General features: G+C 49.1%; 1 protein-coding gene across 3 annotated transcripts in view; it reads left to right on the forward strand.

Moving 5' to 3' along the window:
• NONO (non-POU domain containing octamer binding) overlaps positions 1-21,404 on the forward strand; it is an 89,218-nt gene that overhangs the window by 57,123 nt on the left and 10,691 nt on the right. The window contains exons 15-22 of one of the 3 annotated variants that reach the window (XM_075132628.1): positions 11,030-11,079; positions 11,281-11,337; positions 15,044-15,192; positions 15,297-15,415; positions 15,723-15,781; positions 17,413-17,483; positions 17,934-18,036; positions 21,154-21,273. In XM_075132628.1, the coding sequence (XP_074988729.1) occupies positions 11,030-11,079; positions 11,281-11,337; positions 15,044-15,192; positions 15,297-15,415; positions 15,723-15,781; positions 17,413-17,483; positions 17,934-18,036; positions 21,154-21,273 (728 nt within the window). Of the gene's footprint in view, positions 1-108; positions 266-11,029; positions 11,080-11,280; positions 11,338-15,043; positions 15,193-15,296; positions 15,416-15,722; positions 15,782-17,412; positions 17,484-17,933; positions 18,037-21,153; positions 21,274-21,404 lie in introns of those variants that run through there. The other 2 variants (XM_075132631.1, XM_075132632.1) reach the window with 2 other exon arrangements.

Raw genomic sequence — 21,404 nt, forward strand, 5'->3', positions numbered from 1 at the left:
GGTGGGATTCTGGGCCTAGAGAATCAGGAGGAGGAAGAATCTGGGCAAACTCAGTCTGGGACTTGTAAAACATTGTATAACATTTGCTCTTTTCTCCTGTGACCTCAGTGATGACAGTGGAATGTTCGAGGAAGCTCCAGAGAGTATGCTCCCATGCTGGATTTCGTGAGAACCTGTATGAAATGCTTTACTGAAGTCCAGATATGCTCCCTTTGTACACTGACATCTGCATATCCAGCAGTAGCCAGCACCTTCCTCCTAGCAGCCACCTCTATTCACTGGATCTGACATATCAGTTCTGATACTTAAGGCACTTGGGACCCTCCAGAATGTATTTTCCTTTGGTTTGGTGAAAGCCTTTGGTTATTTCTGTAACTTTTGGATTGTCTGGACCCTTCAGTTCAGGGCAACTGCACCAGTATTTCCCCTCTGTGGTCCACCAAGGGATCCACTCTAGGCTCCCAGATCATCATCTGTCACCTCTCTTGGGTGGAAATTCATGTCTCTCTCCCTCCTGATGAGTTTTTTTCCAGGCTACACAGTTCCTTGCGTACACTGTGATATTCCCAGCAAACGAGACTTCCTAAACTGTATCTGTGCTTTGGTTCTTCTCCTGAGGCTGTGAACGGAGTAATTATCAGCAATCACCAGTCACCACACAGCTCTTTCTAAGCAAGCACATTTATCCTTAAGGTGAAAGCATTACAGAGAAAACAATAAAAAACCCTCACACATTCCAAACGCTCAACGGAGGTCCTCCGACTCCAGCCGCAAGTTCTGGTGGGCATCAGTCCTTCAGAACCCACAAGGCTGCAAGTTCATGGCTGTATCAAATTCTGAACCAGAACGACCAGCTGGGCGGTTCATCTGTTTCTTTATACAGCTTAGGCCTTTGATCTCCAATCTTCAGGAACAGGTAACCAGCAGACAAAGACCTGCCCCTCAGGGCATAGCTTCAAAAAGGCAGGGTTTTTGCCTAACCAGAAGTGGGCAGTTTGCATTAACCACCCCTCCCGCCACCTTTCAGGTACTCCCCAGGAAATCCACTTAATGCTTATTGTCTATTCTTGTCCAAAAGTTCATTCTTGTCTGGCATGTTTTCAGTGGTAGTCCTTTGAACTTGCAGCCCTCAGATCACATCTCCCCCCTGGAGAGGTGCAATGGGGTGTGTACCCCACACAGGCCATGAATGGGTTAATGTGGGCCTGACTGATGATGGAGCACAGTTGGGGAGGGGCTGGGTGGTGCTTATAAAGCCAGGAAGTTTGCAGCAGAAAGGGGTTGCTGGAGAGAGTCTGCAGTCACTAGGTGGGGTATAGAAGAAGTAGGAAGTGGTCCAGGGGGGCAGCAAGGACTCTGAGGAATCCTTGGCTGCCAGCTAGCAGGTCCTGGGCTAGCTGGTCCATCTAGCGGGTCCTCAAAAGGTAATAACAAAATGTTTTTTAAGTACATCAGAAGCAGAAAGCCTGCTAAACAACCTGTGGGGCCCCTGGATGATTGAGAAACGAAAGGAGCACTTAAAGACGATAAAGTCATAGTGGAGAAACTAAATGAATTCTTTGCTTCAGTCTTCACGGCTGAGGATGTTAGGGAGATTCCCAAACCTGAGCCGTCTTTTGTAGGTGACAAATCAGGAATTGTCACAGATTGAAGTGTCACTAGAGGAGGTTTTGGAATTAATTGAGCAACTTAACAGTAACAAGTCACCGGGACCAGATGGCATTCACCCAAGAGTTCTGAAAGAACAAAGGTGAAATTGTGCAACTATTAACTATGGTTTGTAACCTGTCCTTTAAATCAGCTACTGTACCCAATGACTGGAAGATAGGTAATGTAACGCCAATATTTAAGAAGGGCTCTAGAGGTGCTCCTAGCAATTACAGACCGGAAAGTCTAACGTCAGTACCGGGCAAATTAGTTGAAACAATAGTAAAGAATAAAATTGTCAGACACATAGAAGAACATAAATTGTTACGCGAAAGTCAATATGGTTTCTGTAAAGGGAGATCAGGTCTTACTAATCTATTAGAGTTCTTTGAGGGGGTCAACAAACATGTGGACAAGGGGGATCCAGTGGACATAGTGTACTTAGATTTCCAGAAAGCCTTTGACAAGGTCCTTCACCAAAGGCTCTTACGTAAATTAAGTTGTCATGGGATAAGAAGGAAGATCCTTTCATGGATTGAGAACTGGTTAAAAAAAAGACAGGGAACAAAGGGTAGGAATAAATGGTAAATTTTCAGAATGGAGAGGGGTAACTAGTGGTGTTCCCCAAGGGTCAGTCCTAGGACCAATCCTATTCAACTTATTCATAAATGATATGGAGAAAGGGGTAAACAGCGAGGTGGCAAAGTTTGCAGATGATACTAAACTGCTCAAGATAGTCGAGACCAAAGCGGACTGTGAAGAACTTCAAAAAGATCTCACAAAACTAAGTGCTTGGGCAACAAAATGACAAATGAAATTTAATGTGGATAAATGTAAAGTAATGCACATTGGAAAAAATAACCCCAACTACACATACAATATGATGGGGGCTAATTTAGCTACAACTAATCAGGAGAAAGATCTTGGAGTCATCATGGATAGTTCTCTAAAGACGTCCACGCAGTGTGCAGCGGCAGTCAAAAAAGCAAACGGGATGTTAGGAATAATTAAAAAAGGGATAGAGAATAAGACGGAGAATATCTTATTGCCCTTATACAAATCCATGGTACGCCCACATCTTGAATACTGCATACAGATGTGGTCCCCTCATCTCAAAAAAGATAGACTGGCATTGGAAAAGGTTCAGAAAAGGGCAACTAAAATGATTAGGGGTTTGGAACGGGTTCCATATGAGGAGAGATTAAAGAGGCTAGGACTTTTCAGCTTGGAAAAGAGGAGACTAAGGGGGGATATGATAGAGGTCTATAGTATCATGAGTGGTGTGGAGAAAGTGAATATGGAAAAGTTATTTACTTGTTCCCATAATATAAGAACTCGGGGCCGCCAAATGAAATTAATGGGCAGCAGGTTTAAAACAAATAAAAGGAAGTTCTTCTTCACTCAGCGCACAGTCAACCTGTGGAACTCCTTGCCTGAGGAGGTTGTGAAGGCTAGGACTATAACAGGGTTTGAGAGAGAACTGGATAAATTCATGGAGGTTAAGTCCATTAATGGCTATTAGCCAGGATGGGTAAGGAATGGTGTCCCTAACCTCTGTTTGTCAGAGGGTGGAGATGGATGGCAGGAGAGAGATCACTAGATCATTACCTGTTAGGTTCACTCCCTCTGGGGCACCTGGCATTGTCCACTATTGGTAGACAGGATACTGGGCTGATGGACCTTTGGTCTGACCCAGTATAGCCATTCTGATGTTCTTAACCCAGAGTAGAGGGTAGGCCTGGGTTCCCCTACCAGTCACTGAGGAAGGTGGGGTGAAACCCTGTGAGGTAAGGGTATAAAGAGCTCAGAGGCAGACAGAAGACCTGCTGTAAGGTCATTGGACGCTATGTTACCCCAGAAGGGGTGGACTAAAGCATGACCTGTCCAGAGGGACAAGTTATGCAGAGAGAGAACACTGCAGTCATAGAGCAGGCATTAGCAGGGGGTGCCATATGAACCCTTTACAAGAGGTTACATACAATCCTGGCCCACAATAATACATAAACTTTGCGTTTAATACAATGAACCCCAAAGATACTTACACTGAATTCAGTGAGGTCTCCCAAGCACATGCTGGACACTGTCCTCTCTATCACAGCACATTCCATCCATGCTGGATTTCACAAGACCCTGTCTAAGGTGCTTTGCTAAAGTCCAGCTGGTGCCTTTGGACAGTGACATCTGTGTATCTAGCAATAGCTGGCACCTTCCTCCCCCAGCCTCCTTAGTCATTGGAACAGCTGTGTCACTCTGGAGGCTCAATGCATGTGCTTGGGACCTTCTGGAATGTCTCTTCCCTTGGTTTGCTAGAAATCTTTGGTTCTTTCTGTAACATTTGGATTATCTGAACCCTGCCTTGTCCTTGGCCAAATATTTCCATACACCAAGGTTGAGACTTAGAATCACTTACTGCAAATATTCTTTTCCCTCTTAGTGAAGTTCAGGATACTTAAATGTATTGCCTCCTCCTTGTCACTGTGTAAGGAATTAAAAGTAGGGATACGATTAGAAAATGTTTATGTAAAAGTAGCACCTGCTGAAGCCCTGTTCTAATACGACCTGGCACACACCTGCACTCGGATTGAAACTGGCCTTTAAACATGTCATTTGAACTGTTTGTCTGCTAGTCTAAGGATGTTCCTCTATCCCCAACCCAATGACACTGTACATGCAACAAAAAACACCAACCTTTGCTTACTGTTCACACTCACATAAATGGATGTGCTGGACTCCACAACAGATAGCTCAGGGGGAGAGGTAGCTCAGGGGTTTGAGCATTGGCCTGCTAAACCCAGGGTTGTGAGTTCAATCCTTGAGGGGACCATTTAGGGATCTGGGCCAAAAATTGGGGATTGGTCCTGCTTTGAGCAGGGGGTGGGACTAGATGACCTCCTGAGGTCCCTTCCAGCCCTGGTATTCTATGATTCACTAGCTATGTTCTTCTCGGGGCTGGTGGCAGTGCAGGGAGAAGAACCCAACTTCGTTTCCCAAAAGTCAGACTGAGTGGGTCACTGGAAATATTGTGCTGCTGCAAGATGAGTGATTGTGCTGTGGAGTCACTGAGCAGGACAAAGAAAGGCCCTTTGGCTGCAGCAGCCTTCCTAGCGCAGGGATCAGATCATTATTCACACCAGGGCATGGAAGTTTGTGGGCTTGCACTAGGGATACATTTGGCTTCTTTCTTATTTTGTTCCTTTCCCCGCCTGCAGTTGTTGTGGGCCCTCCCCTCTCAGGAGGGGGGCAGGACAGAAATGTCTGCTCAGACAGCGGCACTTGAAGCTGACAGACATGTCCAGCCAGCTCAGCTGCTGGGACAATGTGCCCATCTTTGGGTTGCTCTCTGATTGCCAGACCGCCTCTTTCTGGCTGAGCCTAAAGATAGACCCAGCCCATCTCTCTCTCCTTCCAGCCTCTCTCTGCTGCAGGCTTTGCACAGCAACATGGCGGAGCAATGTAATTAATCAGCGCAGGGACAGCGATCTGTGCACAGACCCTTTGCACCACAGGGCAGGAGTTACAATTGCTGTGTTCGAGCCTTGGAAATGGCTTTGCTGTGTTACAACAAGGGCTGTGGGCAAAGATTTGATGCCGATAAGAACTCTGAGGGTAAGTGGATTTGTTTTCCAGGAGTTAGTGAGCTGAGATTTTAGCTGTTTTCCTCAATTTTGTTATATGTTTCCTTGCCCTGGTGTCAGGTAACAGAAGTTGAACTACTGGGATTTCCAGTAAGCCAGTTGCTCTAGCTGATTCCCTGACTCTTGGAAATGCCAATCTGAGTCAGCAGTATTCAGCTGCATGTGGAAATCCATGGCCAATTAATAGCTGGTGCCTGAAAATGTGGAATGGGATGCAAATTCTGCCCATGAGCTGACACAAATCTGCACTGATTGCATGGCAGGGTTAAGCTAACCTGGGGCCCTTGGCATGAAAATAACTTCAGCCCCCTTCCCCCATCCAATCCCCTGGAAGTATTTAATTGAGTTGGCAGAATTTTAATGTTTTTTCCAGGCCAATTCTCCGAGTAAGCCAGGAGCCTGAGTGAGGAGTCTAGTGAAGTTCAGGTAAATGGAGGCAACTGGTGTCAGTGAGAACTCCCTTCCAGATGGGGGTTGAATGGCTGAGGTCAGGGTCATAGCAGCTGTTGATGGAGTTCCAGGTACACATGGGGGCCCTAGGCTCTGCTCTTAGCTAGGCTAGGTTCCTCAAAGCCCAGAACAGTCTCTGGTTCCTGAAGTGCATGAGAACCAGGCAGGGCATTGACTGTCCAGAGCAGGGGTGAAAGTAACTTAAAGGACTTACCAGTACTCTAGAGTCCTTAGGAGGGGGAGTGGCCTCAACCGGAAGAGGCGTGGCCTCTACCAGAAGAGGTGGGACCTTTACATCCCCAGGTCCTTAGTTTAAATCGTCCCCGAAGCCTGCCGGAGCCCTGGGGAGGAGGCAGCAGGGCTCTGGCGGTGATTTAAAGGGCCCAGGGCTCAGGCCGCCGTTACCGCTCCGGGCCCTTTGAATAGCTGCCAGAGCCCCAACGCCACCGCTTCCCCAGGGTTCTGGCAGCAGGGCTCTGGCGGCAATTTAAAGGGCCGGGGCCGCTGCTGGGAACCCCAGGCCCTTTAAATTGCTGCCTGGGGAAGCCGATCCACCTCACTACAGCGCCTGGGCTCTTGCAGGTATGCCGTACCGGGGCGTACCGGCTTAGTTTCACCTCTGGTCCAGAGGGCATCTGCAGGTGCCTGTCCCAAGCTAAGTATCTCATAGGGGCATAAAATGAAAATCTGAGAAGTGTTACCCTGCGGACCAGACCTGCAAATAGAATCATAGAAGATTAGGGTTGGAAGAGACCTCAGGAGGTCATCTAGTCCAACCCCCTACTCAAAGCAGGACCAACCCCAACTAAATCATCCCAGCCAGGGCTTTCTCAAGCTTGGCCTTAAAAACCTCTAAGGATGGAGATTCCATCACCTCCCTAAGGAACCCATTCCAGTGCTTCACCACCCTCCTAATGAAATAGTTTTTCCTAATATCCAACCTAGACCTCCCCCGCTGCAACTTGAGACCATTACTCCTTGTTCTGTCATCTGCCATCACTGAGAACAGCTGAGCTCCATCCTCTTTGGAACCCCACTTCAGGTAGATGAAGGCTGCTATCAAATCCCCTCTCATTCTTCTCTTCGGCAGACTAAATAATCCCAGTTCCCTCAGCCTCTCCTCATAAGTCATGTGCCCCAGCCCCCTAATCATTTTCGTTGCTCTCTGCTGGACTCTCTCCAATTTGTCCACATCCTTTCTGTAGTGTGGGGCCCAAAATTGGACACAATACTCCAGATGTGGCCTCACCAATGTCGAATAGAGGGTAATAATCACTTCCCTTGATCTGGTGGCAATGTTCCTTCTAATAGGCCTCCTACTAATAGCCTGATTGGCCCAACTTCTTGAACTAGAGAAAGGGGTAACAGCAGGCACTCCTTCCTATTGCAATCTCACTCACTTCTGTAGGACAAGGACCTGCTGCTCTGACAAGCACCTCACTGGCGGCTGGAGCAGGCTTCAAGAACACATACTCTGCTCAGCAGAAGGGAAACTCGGCACCCTAATCCCAATAGCTCCTAGCTGGGCCACCACAGGGATCAAGGCAGGAGTGCTGGCTGTTGGGAAGCTCCAGCTACTCCATTCCCAGCCTCTCCCAGGAGGAGGCCCTGTAGGAAACAGGGCAGACATGTACTGGCTGTGGATGCTTGGGGGATGTCCCAGCTACTCCAGTCGCAGCCTCACCCAGGAGGGGACGCTGTCAGGAGCAGGGCAGGAGCGCTGGCAGTGAGGGAAGCACCCAGCTACTCCTGCTGCAGCCTCTCCCAGCAGGGTGGCCATGACAGAGTGTACCCCTGTGTCCACACCCTACTCACTGATGTAATAATCTTTGTACAGAGAATGCCTTGTGAGGTACCGTCTGAAAACTCGTAATTTGCTGGGCTGTATTGTCCTGATTAAATGTGTGTGACGACAGTGTCTGTGATGTTATGAAGGTTCCCCCACATGGTGATCTTAACATATGTTCCAAACTGAGGTTGGCAAACAGGTCTGTGTCACACATAGGAATGTGTGCTCTGCTTAATTTGATTTAAGCAATAAACAGAGTCATCAAGCAGGAAGGGGAACAAAAGACGCTCCAACCAGTGAGGAAGAGCAGTAGGGAATCTATAGTATATCCTTCCCTATAGGCTCTCTGTGTCAGGGGTGGCCAAACTGTGACTTGTGAGCTGCATGTGTCTCTTTTACTGTTAAAGCGTGGCTCCCGGAGCTCCCCCCAACGCCCCCACTCTCCGTTTATCAGACTCGGGTGGGAGCTCGGGGCCTCTGCCTTGCAGCAAGGTAGTGGGGTAGGGGCTTCAGCCCAGCAGGGAGAGAGAAGTCTCAGGGCTTCAGCAGAAGTGGGGCTGAAACCCAGAGCCCCAGCAGACACCTCCAATGGGGGTGAAGGCCTGAGTTCTGGCAGGTGGGCCCTGGCTCTTGAACTTCTGAAGATTTTCGTATGTGGCTCAGAGGGTCAGTAAGTTGGGCAACCTTGCTCTATGTCCTGAATCTCAGCTGGAAATGTTTTCAAGAGGGGGACTGACACTATAAAAATGAGGGGTAAACACCTCAAGGAATGCTCACCCTGTTCCCTCCCTCTCTCTCTGTCCTTTGATTCCCCACATGAGAAGGGACAAAGGAAGCTGGGGTCCTGGCCTAAAAGTTTCATAAGCAAGACAGTTGAGAGCATGTGGCGAGAAAAGGTTTGCTTTGAATTTAGTATAGTTTGTTAAGTTAGGCACTAATTGTGTGTTATCTTTATTTTTCTTGTAAATCATTTCTGACTTTTATGTCTCATTACTTAAAATCTCTCTGTGTAGTTAATACATTTTTACTGTTTTATCTAATCCAATGTGTTTAAATTGAAGTGTCTGAAGAACTATTTAAAATAATAAGATGGCATATTATTATCTTAAAAATAACAGACTTATCATATTTGTATTGTCCAGGAGAGGGTTGGGGATTCCAGGACACCTATTTCTAGGGGAAAGCCTAACACTGGGGGTGTGCTGGGGTCACCCTGCAGTATAATCAAAGCTGGTAAGAGCTACGGCGTGGCTGGCTGGCTGCAGCATACAGACATCGCTGGGAGCGACTTACATGCTGGAGACGGTTTGTGAGCAGGCCAGACTGGAGGAGCAGCACGACATGGTAAAGGGCACCCCAGGTTAGGGGACGGGGTGACACTGCTACTCATTAGTCTGGATTGTACCTTGGTACGTCACAGTGGTGCAGAGAACGAGGGTTTGTGCACAGCTTCTTCAGAGGTGAAAGTAAGCTGGTGCACCCCGTACAGCGTACTGGTAAGAGCTGGTGCGCTGTACCAGGACCAGCTTTCCGAGAGGGCAATTTAAAGCCCTGAGGTAGGGGTGGCAGGGCGGCGGCGGGGATTTAAAGGGCCCTGGAGCTCCAGCCGCTGCTACTGCCCTAGGGCCCTTTAAATCCCGGCCTGAGCCCTGCTGCCCGAGCCCCGGGGTAGCGGCGGCGAGGCTCTGGCGGGGATTTAAAGGGCCGGGGCAGTTGCGGTGGCTGGAGCTCCAGGGCTCTTTAAATCCCCACCAGAGCCCCCCCACCCCTACCCTAGGGCTCGGGCAGCAGGGCTCAGACTGGGATTTAAAGGGCCCCGGAGCTCCAGCCGCTGCTACTGTCCCAGGGCCCTTTGAATCCCTGCCTGAGCCCTGCTGCCCGAGTCCTGGGGTAGCGGCGGCTGGAGACCCGGGGCCCTTTAAATCCCCAATGGAGCCCGACCACTGCTACCCCAGGGCTTGGGCAGTAGGGCTCAGGCGGGGATTTAAAGGGCTTGGGGCTCTGGCAGCTGCTACCACAGCGGAGCCCCAGGCCCTTTAAAGCTCTGCCAGAGCCCAGAGCCCCGGGGTAGCGCTGGCAGCCGGGAACCCCCAGGGCTCCAAGGCCCCGCCTCTTCCGGTTGAGGCCACGCCACCTGCTCAGGACTCCGGCGTAGCGGTAAGTCCTCTAACTTACTTTCACCCCTGAGCTTCTTATGCTTCAAGCACTGGGATAGCACTGGAGGCTGGGAACAGTCACAGAGAGATTACAGTTTGTTGCTTTCTGTTTGCTTATTTCAAGTAAGGGAAACAGAAACAGTAAATTATAAAGATGAGCAGCAGCCACAGAACTTCAAAGCGAGAGCTAGCCAGATTGGAGAAAGAAGGGAGACAGAGAGAGCGAGCCAAGGAAAGCATGCACAAGAGCCCCGGCTGGCAGCTGACCATCAGTGAGCCATGGAGCTGAACCAACAGGTAGCAGCGGCTCACCAGCAAGCCCTGGAAGGCCGTTTGTGAGCGGCCCAGGTGGGAGCTGCTACAGAAGGGCATCATAAAGCACCCACGGTTACAGGGGTGACACAGCTACTCATTAGTTTGGATTGTGCCCCGGGTATGTCACAGGGATGCTGTAGGGAGCAGGGCAGGAGGGCTGGCTGACCAATAGGGAATTGTGTCCTGAAGTGCTGACACTCTCTGTTTTGAGAGATGGGGTCTAAATTAGCTGTTACCACTCAAGAAAGAGATCTCGGCATCATTGTGGATAGTTCTCTGAAAACATCCATTCAGTCTGCAGTGGCTGTCAAAAAAGCAAACAGAATGTTGGGACTCATTAAGAAAGGGATAGATAAGACAGAAAATATCATATTGCCTCTATATAAATCCATGGTGTGTCCACATCTTGAATACTGTGTGCAGATGTCGTCGCCCCATCTCAAAAAAAGATATATTGGAATTGGAAAAGGTTCAGAAAAGGGCAACAAAAATGACTAGGAGTATGAAACGGCTGCCGTATGAGGGGAGATTAATAAGACTGGGACTTTTCAGCTTGGAAAAGAGATGACTAAGGGGGCATATGAGAGAGGTCTATAAAATCATGACTGGAGTGGAGAAAGCAAATAAGGAAGTGTTATTTACTCCTTCTCATAACAGAAGAACTAGGGGCCACCAAATGAAATTAATGTGCAGTAGGTTTAAAACAAACAAAAGGAAGTATTTTTTCACATAATGCACAGTCAACGTGTGGAACTTCTTGCCAGAGGATGTTGTGAAGGCCAAGATTATAACAGGGTTCAAAAAAGAACTAGATAAGTTCATGGAGGATAGGTCCATCACTGGCTATTAGCCAGGATGGGCAGGGATGGTGTCCCTAGCCTCTGTTTGCCAGAAGCTGGGAATGGATCACTTGATGATTACCTGTTCTGTTCACTCCCTCTGGGGCACCTGGCACTGGCCACTGTCGGAAGACAGGATACTGGGCTAGATGGACCATGACCCAGTCTGGCTGTTATGTTCTTGTTTTTGGCTCCTAGATTCCTGTGTGTACCACCCAGGTGTTCCAATATTCCATGATGCCCTGAAGGTGAGTGCAGCAGCAAAGGGACAGCTCTTGTATAAGTTCAGAACCAGATGCCAGAAGCAGCTGCCTATGTGAGGTCTGGGTGACAGTCCATGCAGGACAAAGGGAGATCCAGGATATAAGAAAGTGTGTGTTTGATGTGGGGATCCAGAGGTCAGTGCTGTTTTCCATACCTGACCATATGCATCTTATTCTTGTGTCCAGGGCTGGTCTTGTTGCAAGAAACGAACCACAGACTTCTCAGAATTCCTCTCTATAAAGGTATGTAACCCACCCTCCTCTACAGGTGCTCCAGTCTCCACCTCTTTTTTTGTTCAATATCTTCATTAATGATCTGGAGGATGGTGTGGATTTCACCCTCAGCAAGTTTGCAGATGACACTAAACTGGGAGGAGAGGTAGATACGCTGGAGGGTAGGGATAGGATAGAGGGGACCCTAGACAAATTGGAGGATTGGGCCAAAAGAAATCTGATGAGGTTCAACAAGGACAAGTGCAGAGTCCTGCACTTAGGACGGAAGAATCCAATGCACCGCTACAGACTAGGGACCAAATGGCTAGGCAGCAGTTCTGCAGAAAAGGACCTAGGGGTTACAGTGGACGAGAAGCTGGATCTGAGTCAACAGTGTGCCCTTATAGCCAAGAAGGCCAATGGCATTTTGGGCTGTATAAGTAGGGGCATTGCCAGCAGATCGAGGGACGTGATCATTCCCCTGTATTCGACATTGGTGAGGCCTCATCTGGAGTACTGTGTCCAGTTTTGGGCCCCACACTACAAGAAGGATGTGGAAAAATTGGAGAGAGTCCAGCGGAGGGCAACAAAAATGATTAAGGGACTGGAACACATGCCTTATGAGGAGAGGCTGAGGGAACTGGGATTGTTTAGTCTACAGAAGAGAAGAATGAGGGGGGATTTGATAGCTGCTTTCAACTGTCTGAAAGGCGGTTCCAAAGAGGATGGATCTAGACGGTTCTCAGTGGTAGCGGATGACAGGACAAGGAGAAATGGTCTCAAGTTGCAATGGGGGAGGTTTAGGTTGGATATTAGGGAAAACTTTTTCAGTAGGCGGGTGGTGAAACACTGGAATGTGTTACCTAGGGAGGTGGTGGAATCTCCTTCCTTAGAAGTTTTTAAGGTCAGGCTTGACAAAGCCCTGGCTGGGATGATTTAATTGGGGATTGGTCCTGCTTTGAGCAGGGGGTTGGACTAGGTGACCTCCTGAGGTCCCTTCCAACCCTGATATTCTATGATTCTCTCTCAGACACACCTGGACCCCAAAACAAAACACCAGAACCCTCTGGCTGCCTGGCCGGTCCGTCCCTGCTTTGTCCACTTCCCTAGCCAGATCCCTACCCCTGGCTGGTCTGTCCCTATCCCATCCACTTCCCTGGCCAGATCCAAACCGCTGGCTGGTCTGTCCCTGCCCCATCCACTTCCCTGGCCAGATCCCTATCCCCGGCTGGTCCGTCCCTGGCCAGATCCCTATCCCCGGCCAGTCTGTCCGTGCCCCCTCCATTTCCTTGGCCAGATCCCTATCCCTGGCCAGTCTGTCCCCGGCCAGATCCCTATCCCTGGGCAGTCCCTCCCTGCCCTGTCCACTTCCCTGGCCAGATCCCTATCCCCATCTGGTCCATCCCTGCCCTGTCCACTTCCCTGGCCAGATCCCTACCCCTGGCTGGTCTCTTCCGGCCCTGTCAACTTCCCTGGCCAGATCCCTATCCCTGGCTGGTCCATCCCTGGCCAGATCCTTATCTCTGCCTGGTTGGTCCCCACCCTGTCCATTTCCCCATCTCTGCCCCTGCCAGTCTGTCCCTCTCTTGGCTGGTTCCCTGTCTCCATCCAGTCTGTCTCCTCCCCATCCAATTCCCTGTCCAGAATCTGGTCCATCCATGTCCCACCCATCTCTCCTGGTTCCCCTTCTCTAGTGGGAATTCTCTCAGCTTAATCATGTTACTCACCTGAGTCCTAGATACCGGTTGGTGGGCATGGATCTAACTTTCTCTGCCTAGTCCTGCTTCTCAGTCTCTCACGGACTGCTCCTGGATTGCTTACCAGTCATATTTAAGATGGCTGAAAAAAACCTTCCTTCCTCACTTCTTCCTCACAACTCTCTTTTCTCTCACTCAAGCACTTAACTCGGGGGCTGTCTCTCACTCCTCCCATCACATCCAGGCCAAACCCAAATCTTGTAATTTCTTCGTTTGCAGCATGTCAAAATCTCCCACCCATCTCCGTCCCAGTAGCTAACACTCCTGCTCAGGCCCTGGGATCTCCTGTGTTGATTATTGCAATGTCTGCCTTTCTGGCTAACTGTTATGCACATTGCCCTTCACCAGCAAAGGGCTGGTACACAGAAAAAAGAGCCAGAGGCCTCTTGGTGATGTTCCCCAGAGGTACCCAGGGTTGTGAGGTACGTCACCACCACCTACCCTCAACATGCGGAAGTCTTGTTTGTGCCAGATGTGGATCAGATCCTTGAAACCACCAGCCTCTGGAAGCACATATAGAACCTTCTAGGCCTCTTCAAGCCTCGGTTTCTCTGTTCGGGTAGCAATAGGGACACACCAACTGCCAGATCCTTGGAGTGTTCCCTGTAGTGTCCAGCCCCCTCCACTGAACACTCACAGGCCTAAGGAACCGTATTCCAGCTTGTAAGACTCAACTCAGGTTCTGCACTTTGCTTAACACCACAGCACTGAGATCTAGTTATAATGAAAACAAGAATGCGTTTATTGTCAGAGTACCGAGATTCACGTGATAGTGAGAATACTGGGAAAATGGGTTACTTACAAATCAAAATCATAACATGTTTTCTAGAGACTAAAACAAGTTATTCTCTTGTTTAACAGCTTATCTCATCCATTATTCTCACCAGCGTTTTCAGCCAAGCCTGGCTGAGACCCCTCTTTTATGAAGCAAATTGACTGTCCATTTGCTGCCTCAGGGAAGGATGCTGGGGTGTCATTTTGTCCCCCAAATACTCTAGAGCAAATCGTTGATGTGCACCTCAAGCTGGGGTCTCTCTTCTCCCACCCCTCTCCCCCAGGTGTTTGCTTCTTCCTGTTACTTTTCTTCACTTCACAGTCCTTCATTAGCATTCGGTTCAGACTAGGGAGAGGCGACCTGCTGTGAACCACACAGTACTTAATTTAGGTGAAAACAGCCAGACACTTCTTGTCTGACAAAAACCGCTTTTTCACCCTTGCTAGTGGCCAGCCCTAGACACAGACCTTAAGTACATAATTGTCAGTGTATATACATAACTCCTTACCCAGCATCTGTACGTGCCGTTTGTGATTATACTGATGACCAGTGTGACACTGGCTTTTCTTTGAGACCTCACACGACATTCTTTGATATTCTAGATTCTTTGACATTCTAGATAGAATGTATGTCCCAGACCCAGGAGATCCTTGTCACCCAGGCACCCCCTCTGTGCCCTTTGCCCATTGGCACTAAGAGATTCCTGGGCCATCCCCTTCTGCTGCACTTTAGTGCTAGGCTGTTGGGATGCTTTTGACACAACTTCCTGGCAGTTAATGCAGCCAGGCACAGCGTGATGCTCTGCTCCCTTGGGCTGCTGAGGTTAGGGACTGTCCCCTGCACAGTGCCCCACATGTTAGTGTGCTTAGTGTCCTTGCTTTGTGGAGTTCTGGGGCAGTCTTCCTCTGCAGCATGGGGCATGGGTCACTTGCTGCTCTGGAGGAGAGTAAATGGTGGATTCTTTGTAACTTGATGTCATTACATCACATGTTGAAGATGTCAGTAACTCAGCCAGAGATTATGGGCCTGCTACAGGAGGGGGTGGGTGAGGTGCGGTGGCCTGCAATGTGCAGGAGGTCAGACTAGATGATCACGCTGGTCCCTTCTGGCCCTAAAGTCTGTGAGTCTATGACCATGACCTAAAAGCCCCTTGCGTGGGGAGGTCAAAAGGAGTGTTAGGCTTGTCTCTGGTCCCTCCCCTCAGGGCTGCATGAAGGGGTGTCACAGCAATGAGAAGCCCCCCGAGCCCTTTCGGCCAGAGGATACCTCAGAAAAGCTGAAGGCCAAGCCAAGCACAGAACTCATCATCCAAAGCCCAAAATCAGCTGAGAAGATGCAGCGTGAAAGGCCAAGGTGAGTCAGGCACTGGCTATGTAAATGGCCCTGCCCCTGCTTCCCTCTCAAGATGGGAAAAAAATGCCGTTTGTTGTTGTGTTGTGTGTGGTTTTTCTTTCCAGCTCTGATGAGCCAAGACAGCCACTGCTGATTAAAGTGTCCAGATCTCTGGAGCAGACCTTGGAGAAGCTGAAGCTGGCCTCCAAAAACCAATGCCCAGAGGGAGATTCCTTGTGCAGGGGTGAGAAGATGGGGATGGACCTGGCAGGGTGGTCTTGGGCTGTGCTTTATGGAAAGCATGGAGGGTGCAAAACTTAGAAGCAGGTATGTGTGTTATGCAGAGGGACTGCACGGTGTGGCAGGCTGTGGGGTTGTATGCCAGGACTGAGCTGTGCACTGGGGGGCTATGGACTGGTATCCTTGTGAAGAATAATGTGGCTCATGGTCCTGGGTGATGAGCGTGTGAGTGGAACACCTGGGTGAATGTCTAAGCCTGATAAAAAGAAAAGGAGAATTAAAGAGCTCTTTGCTATGTGTGTTGCTTACAGCAGAGGCCATTCCGGAGGTCAGAACTGGCACCACCTGTAAGAACTCAGGCTGTATGGCGGTGAGTTGCACCCTTGGCTCTTTGTGTTCCAAAGTCCAGGTCAGGGTGTCCCAGGCTCTGAGGAATCAGATCTCAGAGCTGTAGCTCTATGGACATGCTCCCTTCCCTGCTGCTTCTGGCTCAGTGCCGTGCACTGGCAGGGACCAGCTTCCTTAGAGGTTTTTAAGGCCCAGCTTGACAAAGCCCTGGCTGGGATGATTTAGTGGGTGTGGGTCCTGCTTTGAGCAGGGGGCTGGACTAGATGACCTCCTAAGGTCTCTTCCAACCCTAATATCCTATGATTCTATGATTCTGGGTTTGTTTGGCAACTAGGGGGGAGAGGGTCTTCATGATCTCTCTAGTGCCCACCAAAAGTAGTAAGTGTCAGCACCTAGGACTTATGACAGGAACATCTAGCTGCATTTTCTTCAGTCACAGTGAAGGTTTGGGGTGGAATCTGCTGGCCCCACAGCAAAGCTGGCGTCTCCACTTCTGTCACCGAAATCGAACAGGCTTCCCAAAAAGCTCTTACTGAAGGCTCCACTGGCCAGGAGAGTAGGCCCCTGGAATGGTCTGCATAGCAGACAGCAGTTCCATCACACCAGCATTGCACGTTGATGGCTTGTGTAGGCGTGTAACCTTCCTGCTCCAGAACCCTGGAGCAGGGGTGCTCAGCCCAATGCAGCTGGGAAGCCTGTAACCATGGAGAGAAGGAAGAGGTTCTAGGGCCTGGAAGGAGGGAGGGATTAGGGTGAGAGTGGGATCCAGAAGGAAGTAGATAAAGGGTGTAGGGAGAGACTGAGAGGGCAGGGAGAAGGAGGGAGAGCACAGCACAGGGAGTGCCTGCTAGGAGTGGAAGGGGTAGCAAAACCAGCAGGGAGCAAACACACAATTTGGGGAAGCATGGAAATGGCAAGGAGGGAAAGGTGACGGACGTGGGGGCTGAAATAACTGCTAATAGTGAGTGTATGTCTCTGTCCCCATCACCTTGGTATCTGAGCCTCCCATCCCATGCTGCATGTGTCTTTCCCAACACTTGGAGTGACTTGCCCAAGGCCTATAAGGATTGGCAGAGTCCCTGTCCCTGTGCCTTCTTCTGTATGCAGAACTGAATGCATGTGCACCTCTCCCCCCACAGCATGCACCTCTGGAGAAACATGTCCCTGACCAAAAACCTGGTGAAACCAGACTCCCAGGGGCTTTACCCCCTTAGACCTGCTGAACAGGCCAGTAATGCTGTTGCCTTTGGCACGAGAGTAGCAGGCATTGGTGAGAAATCCTCCATCCGCAATTGGCTGCACTTGAGTCCCTATCGTAAGCTGGTCAAAAGAGCCTATCCAGGCCACCCCACTTCGCAGCTGTTAAAAAATGCCTGGAAAAAGTCCAGTCAGAAACTCACCTCCCGCCACAGCAGCATGGGATGGGGGTTCCAACTGGATTAAAACTAAGCTAAGTGTTTGAGGGGAGAACTGAGGAAGGGACAGTCGGTGAAGGGTCCTGAGGCTCCAGCCATGTCCTGGAGGACACAGTGGGGACCAGCTGCACTTTAAGCAAAGAAGAATTCTCCTCCCGCCTTCCCCTAAAGGTTCTGGTAAGGTTTCATTTTCAGCAGCATGCTGTGCTGATCATTGCCACTGCCTCTTCCCTGGCAGATCTACAAGGGGGCAGAGAATGAGACGGAGGCTTGTATTTTCCACCCAGGAGTTCCTGTCTTCCATGAGGGGTAAGAAATATCCTTTGGAACCAGGAGACTTTTATCCCCATACTTGTAAAAACTGCCTGCCCGCCTTGGACCCTGACTACAGTGGCAGACCAGTCAGCAGCACAGCAAGATTCCCCACAATGATAGACACTCACCGTGGGGGGCCCACTCAGTCCACAGCTCCTCCAAACAGATGGCCAGTTGTGTTGGTTATTTTTATCCTGTGGCCATGTGACACCCCAGCTCATGTCACACAGGCAGGCTAACAGATGGCCACATCTCTTGGTCCCTCTGAGTTTGTTCAGCCTGGAACTGTCAGTCTCATATCCCCCATGCTCAGCATCTTGAGTGCCCCAGGTCTCCCTGCCTCTCACAGCTCTAACCCTAAACCCCTAGAGTGCCCATCTTCCCTAGACTCACGTATCCCTTTCTGGCATTCCTAGATTAATTTGTTTCTTGCTCTTTCCCCAGTATGAAGTACTGGAGTTGCTGTGGCATTAAAACTACAGACTTCAGTGTGTTCCTGGAGCAAGAGGGCTGCAGCACTGGGAAACACAGCTGGCTAAAGAAGGAGGTATGCCACTGCCATAAGGCTCTTAGAGCAGTGAGCAGACAGCAAAGGAATCCTGAACTGTCACTGCTGCTCACTCTGTCCTGGTAACTGTGGCATCTGCTCATCACTGGGGCACAACAGACCAAACGAATTCTTAAAATATCACATGCAAAAAATATTATGATTGAAACCATTGTAATTCTGAGGCCTTGAGTGTGTGCATCACCACAGTCTCCTTTCCTGAGTACACAGCACAGGCAGAAACACAAATGCCTGCATTGGCATCAGGGTTCTAGGCAAAGGGGGAGAGTAGGCATGAAGAGTCAAATCCTGCTAGTGCTGTTTACACAAATAATCCCTCCTTGTAGGGAGAGTGGGACTCGGCCAGGACTGCTCACTGTGCCCCTTCTTTACAGGCGTAGTGCAGACCCCAGCATGAAGAGAAATGAATGTCCTCTTCATTTTAGTCTGTCGTTTGCTGAATAAAGTATCACTTTGCCCAGTGGCAAGGACTTGGACAATATTTATACAGCACAGGGCTTTGAAGAGGGAAACCACTGTACAGGTGTTATTAGGCTTTGTATGATCGCACGGGATAAGCCATATTGTAGTGCCTATGAAGAGCGGGGCCGCATGACAGTCTGTGAGGGCCTTACCTGCATTTCTGGCATTTAGCGAATGCAGCCCTTTCATCACATGCTACCGTCACATAGGTTTGTGCATATAACTTTCTTGAGGGTTTTTTAAACTGAGGATAAATTAAAACATTGTATTTAAAATGTATTTGAATCTCTGATCCTTTTTAAACTTTTCTTAAACTTTCCCCCCTAGTCTGAGACCAGGCCTGAGCAGCTTAGCTCAGAAGCCAGGTGTTTCAAACTGCTAGCAATAGATGCATAAAAAGAAATGCCATCTCAGCCAAACCTAATGGAAATGAGCTAAAAAGTCAGGGCATGGTAGCAAAACTAAATAGACATGACCCAGGCAGTGCAGAATATGAACAGCCTCCCCATTGGTGACCCTCCAAAGGAGGCTGAATCAATTTCAACAGGCAAGGGGACTGGGGAAGCTGCACCCAAACCTTGAAGGCACTTCCAAGCTAACACAAAGTCTGCTCTTCCTGTCAGCAAGTGCAAAGGGGTCCCCATGCCCCACCTGGACTTTCCCTTGAAGGTTTGCAGTTCAGGACTGACCAGACCCAGCCCTGCTTAGCTGTTAAAAAACCACGAGAGAGGACAAAATCAGACCAGCACAAGTCTGCCCTTTGAAATATCCTGCTATTACCTCTTAACATACACTCATCTGACTGCTACAGGGTAGTCATCTCCACTGGCATGGCTGTTTATTACTCTGCCCATTTCTAAAGCAGGCAGAAATACAGAACTGGGCCATTACAGAACTGGGCCAGAATTGTGTCTGGTGCAACTGGTATAACACAAGACACATAACTGTCATTTCTTCTAATGTTCCATGGCTACTGCACAGCTTCTGTGCAGATGGGGCAGGCTGAAAGTGCAGCTTTTTTTACACCTTAGAAAGCACTGGTGGGTGACAAATAGAAAAAGTTAAACAGGGTTAGTTAGCAAGAGTGGGGCACTGGGCCCAGTCACACTGAGTGCCAAGGCCCTGCTGCTTAGATGGGCTGGTGGGTAAGTATAAGCAGCTGTGGGCTAGGGAGGAAGGTCTCTTGGCCCAAGCCTCCCCTCCCTGGAGATTAATGTCCCCTGTGACCAGGAGAGAGAGATCAGCTAGCGGAGTGTCTGCACTGTCAAATGCCCAAAGCCTTTGCCTGGCTTTCAAAGGGAAAGGCTGAGTAGGAAATGTTTCTCTGGTTGTAACAGTTTGGGTGTGGAAGGCTCTGGCTGAGGTACAGAACAGGTTAAGAGGGACGTTTAAAACAATTGATTTGGATGTAGCATTTATGGGCCTGTTCATCTTCAAACCTTTCCTAGACAGGTAGCCTCCCACTGACCTGGACTTTGTGCGTGAGGATCACACAGGCAGCTGAACTTCTGAATGCAGGAAAAGCCTCTCAAAATATTCCTAGCACCAAACAGTTCTGTGTTAGATACTTACCAGTGCCAGAGCCAGTCTGAGTTGAATTACACTTGCTCCCTAAGATGGCTTTGTTCAGAAGTGTTGCCCCCAAAGCCTTCTAGCCCTGGGGTGATGAGTGCCAGTATAAGGTGAGAGAGAGAGAAAATGCTCCAACCAACTTCATGGCTGGCTGGAAACAGAGGTTTAGATTTAGAGGAAGGAGAGCACTGATTGGAAGACTGAATTGTGTACCTTGGAGTCAGACCCATCTGATTCCCTGGGAAATTACTGTGGAGCTTAGGAAAACCTGATGAGGATCTTGCTGTGGAACAGGAGATGGATGGATATTAAAAGTGATGTAATTGCTTTGTTTCAGAGTAGCAGCTGTGTTAGTCTGTATCCACAAAAAAACAGGAGTACTTGTGGCACCTTAGAGACTAACAAATTTATTTGAGCATAAGCTTTCGTGAGCTACAGCTCACTTCATCGGATGCATAGAATGGAACATATAGTAAGAATATATATATATATATATACACATACATACAGAGAACATGAAAAGGTGGAGTAAGATGCTAATTAATTAAGATGAGTTATTATCAGCAGGAGAAAAAAACTTTTGTAGTGATAATCAAGATGGTCCATTTAGACAGTTAACAAGAAGGTGTGAGGATACTTCACTTAGGGAAATAGATTCAATATGTGTAATGACCCAGCCACTCCCAGTCTCTGTTCAAACCCAAGTTAATGGTATCTAGTTTGCATATTAATTCAAGCTCAGCAGTTGCTCTTTGGAGTCTGTTTTTGAAGCTTTTCCCTGTCTCCTGCACACAATGGTGAGTCCCTCTTTAGTCTCATTGGGCTGCAGACTGGGTTGGAAATGGCTTTAGTCTAAATGTAAAGAACTCAGTGTTACATTTGATATGCTGGACCAGCTTGGCCTCTAGTGCTCTGCTGTGACTCTAGCCTTTAGTTAACACATCAGCCGGGAGGAATGGTGCAGGGCTCCTTGGCTAGATCTGTTTTTTCTGTAATGGGGGAGGAGATACAGACTCATGTGTGCTGGAGGCTGGCCTCAGTAACAGCTCCTTTCCTCACCAGGATAAGAAGTTGGTTTCTTGTCGACAAGACTGGCATCAAACCAGCAGCCAAGTGGTGGTGACGATTTATGCCAAGAATCCTCTGCCAGCACTCAGCTCTGTGACAGCCAACCGCACTGTGGTATGTGGGGTCCAGGGCTAACAGACCTAGAAATGCAAAATGCTGTCCTGCTGCGTGCTAGTCTTCAAGGCCTGTGCAGGCTGTCAAAGGCAGCCAGTGCCCTTTGTATGCATGCTAATGCTCTCTAGAAC

The sequence above is a fragment of the Caretta caretta genome, chromosome 9 (genome assembly GCF_965140235.1).
Source record: "Caretta caretta isolate rCarCar2 chromosome 9, rCarCar1.hap1, whole genome shotgun sequence".
NCBI lineage: Eukaryota > Metazoa > Chordata > Testudines > Cheloniidae > Caretta > Caretta caretta.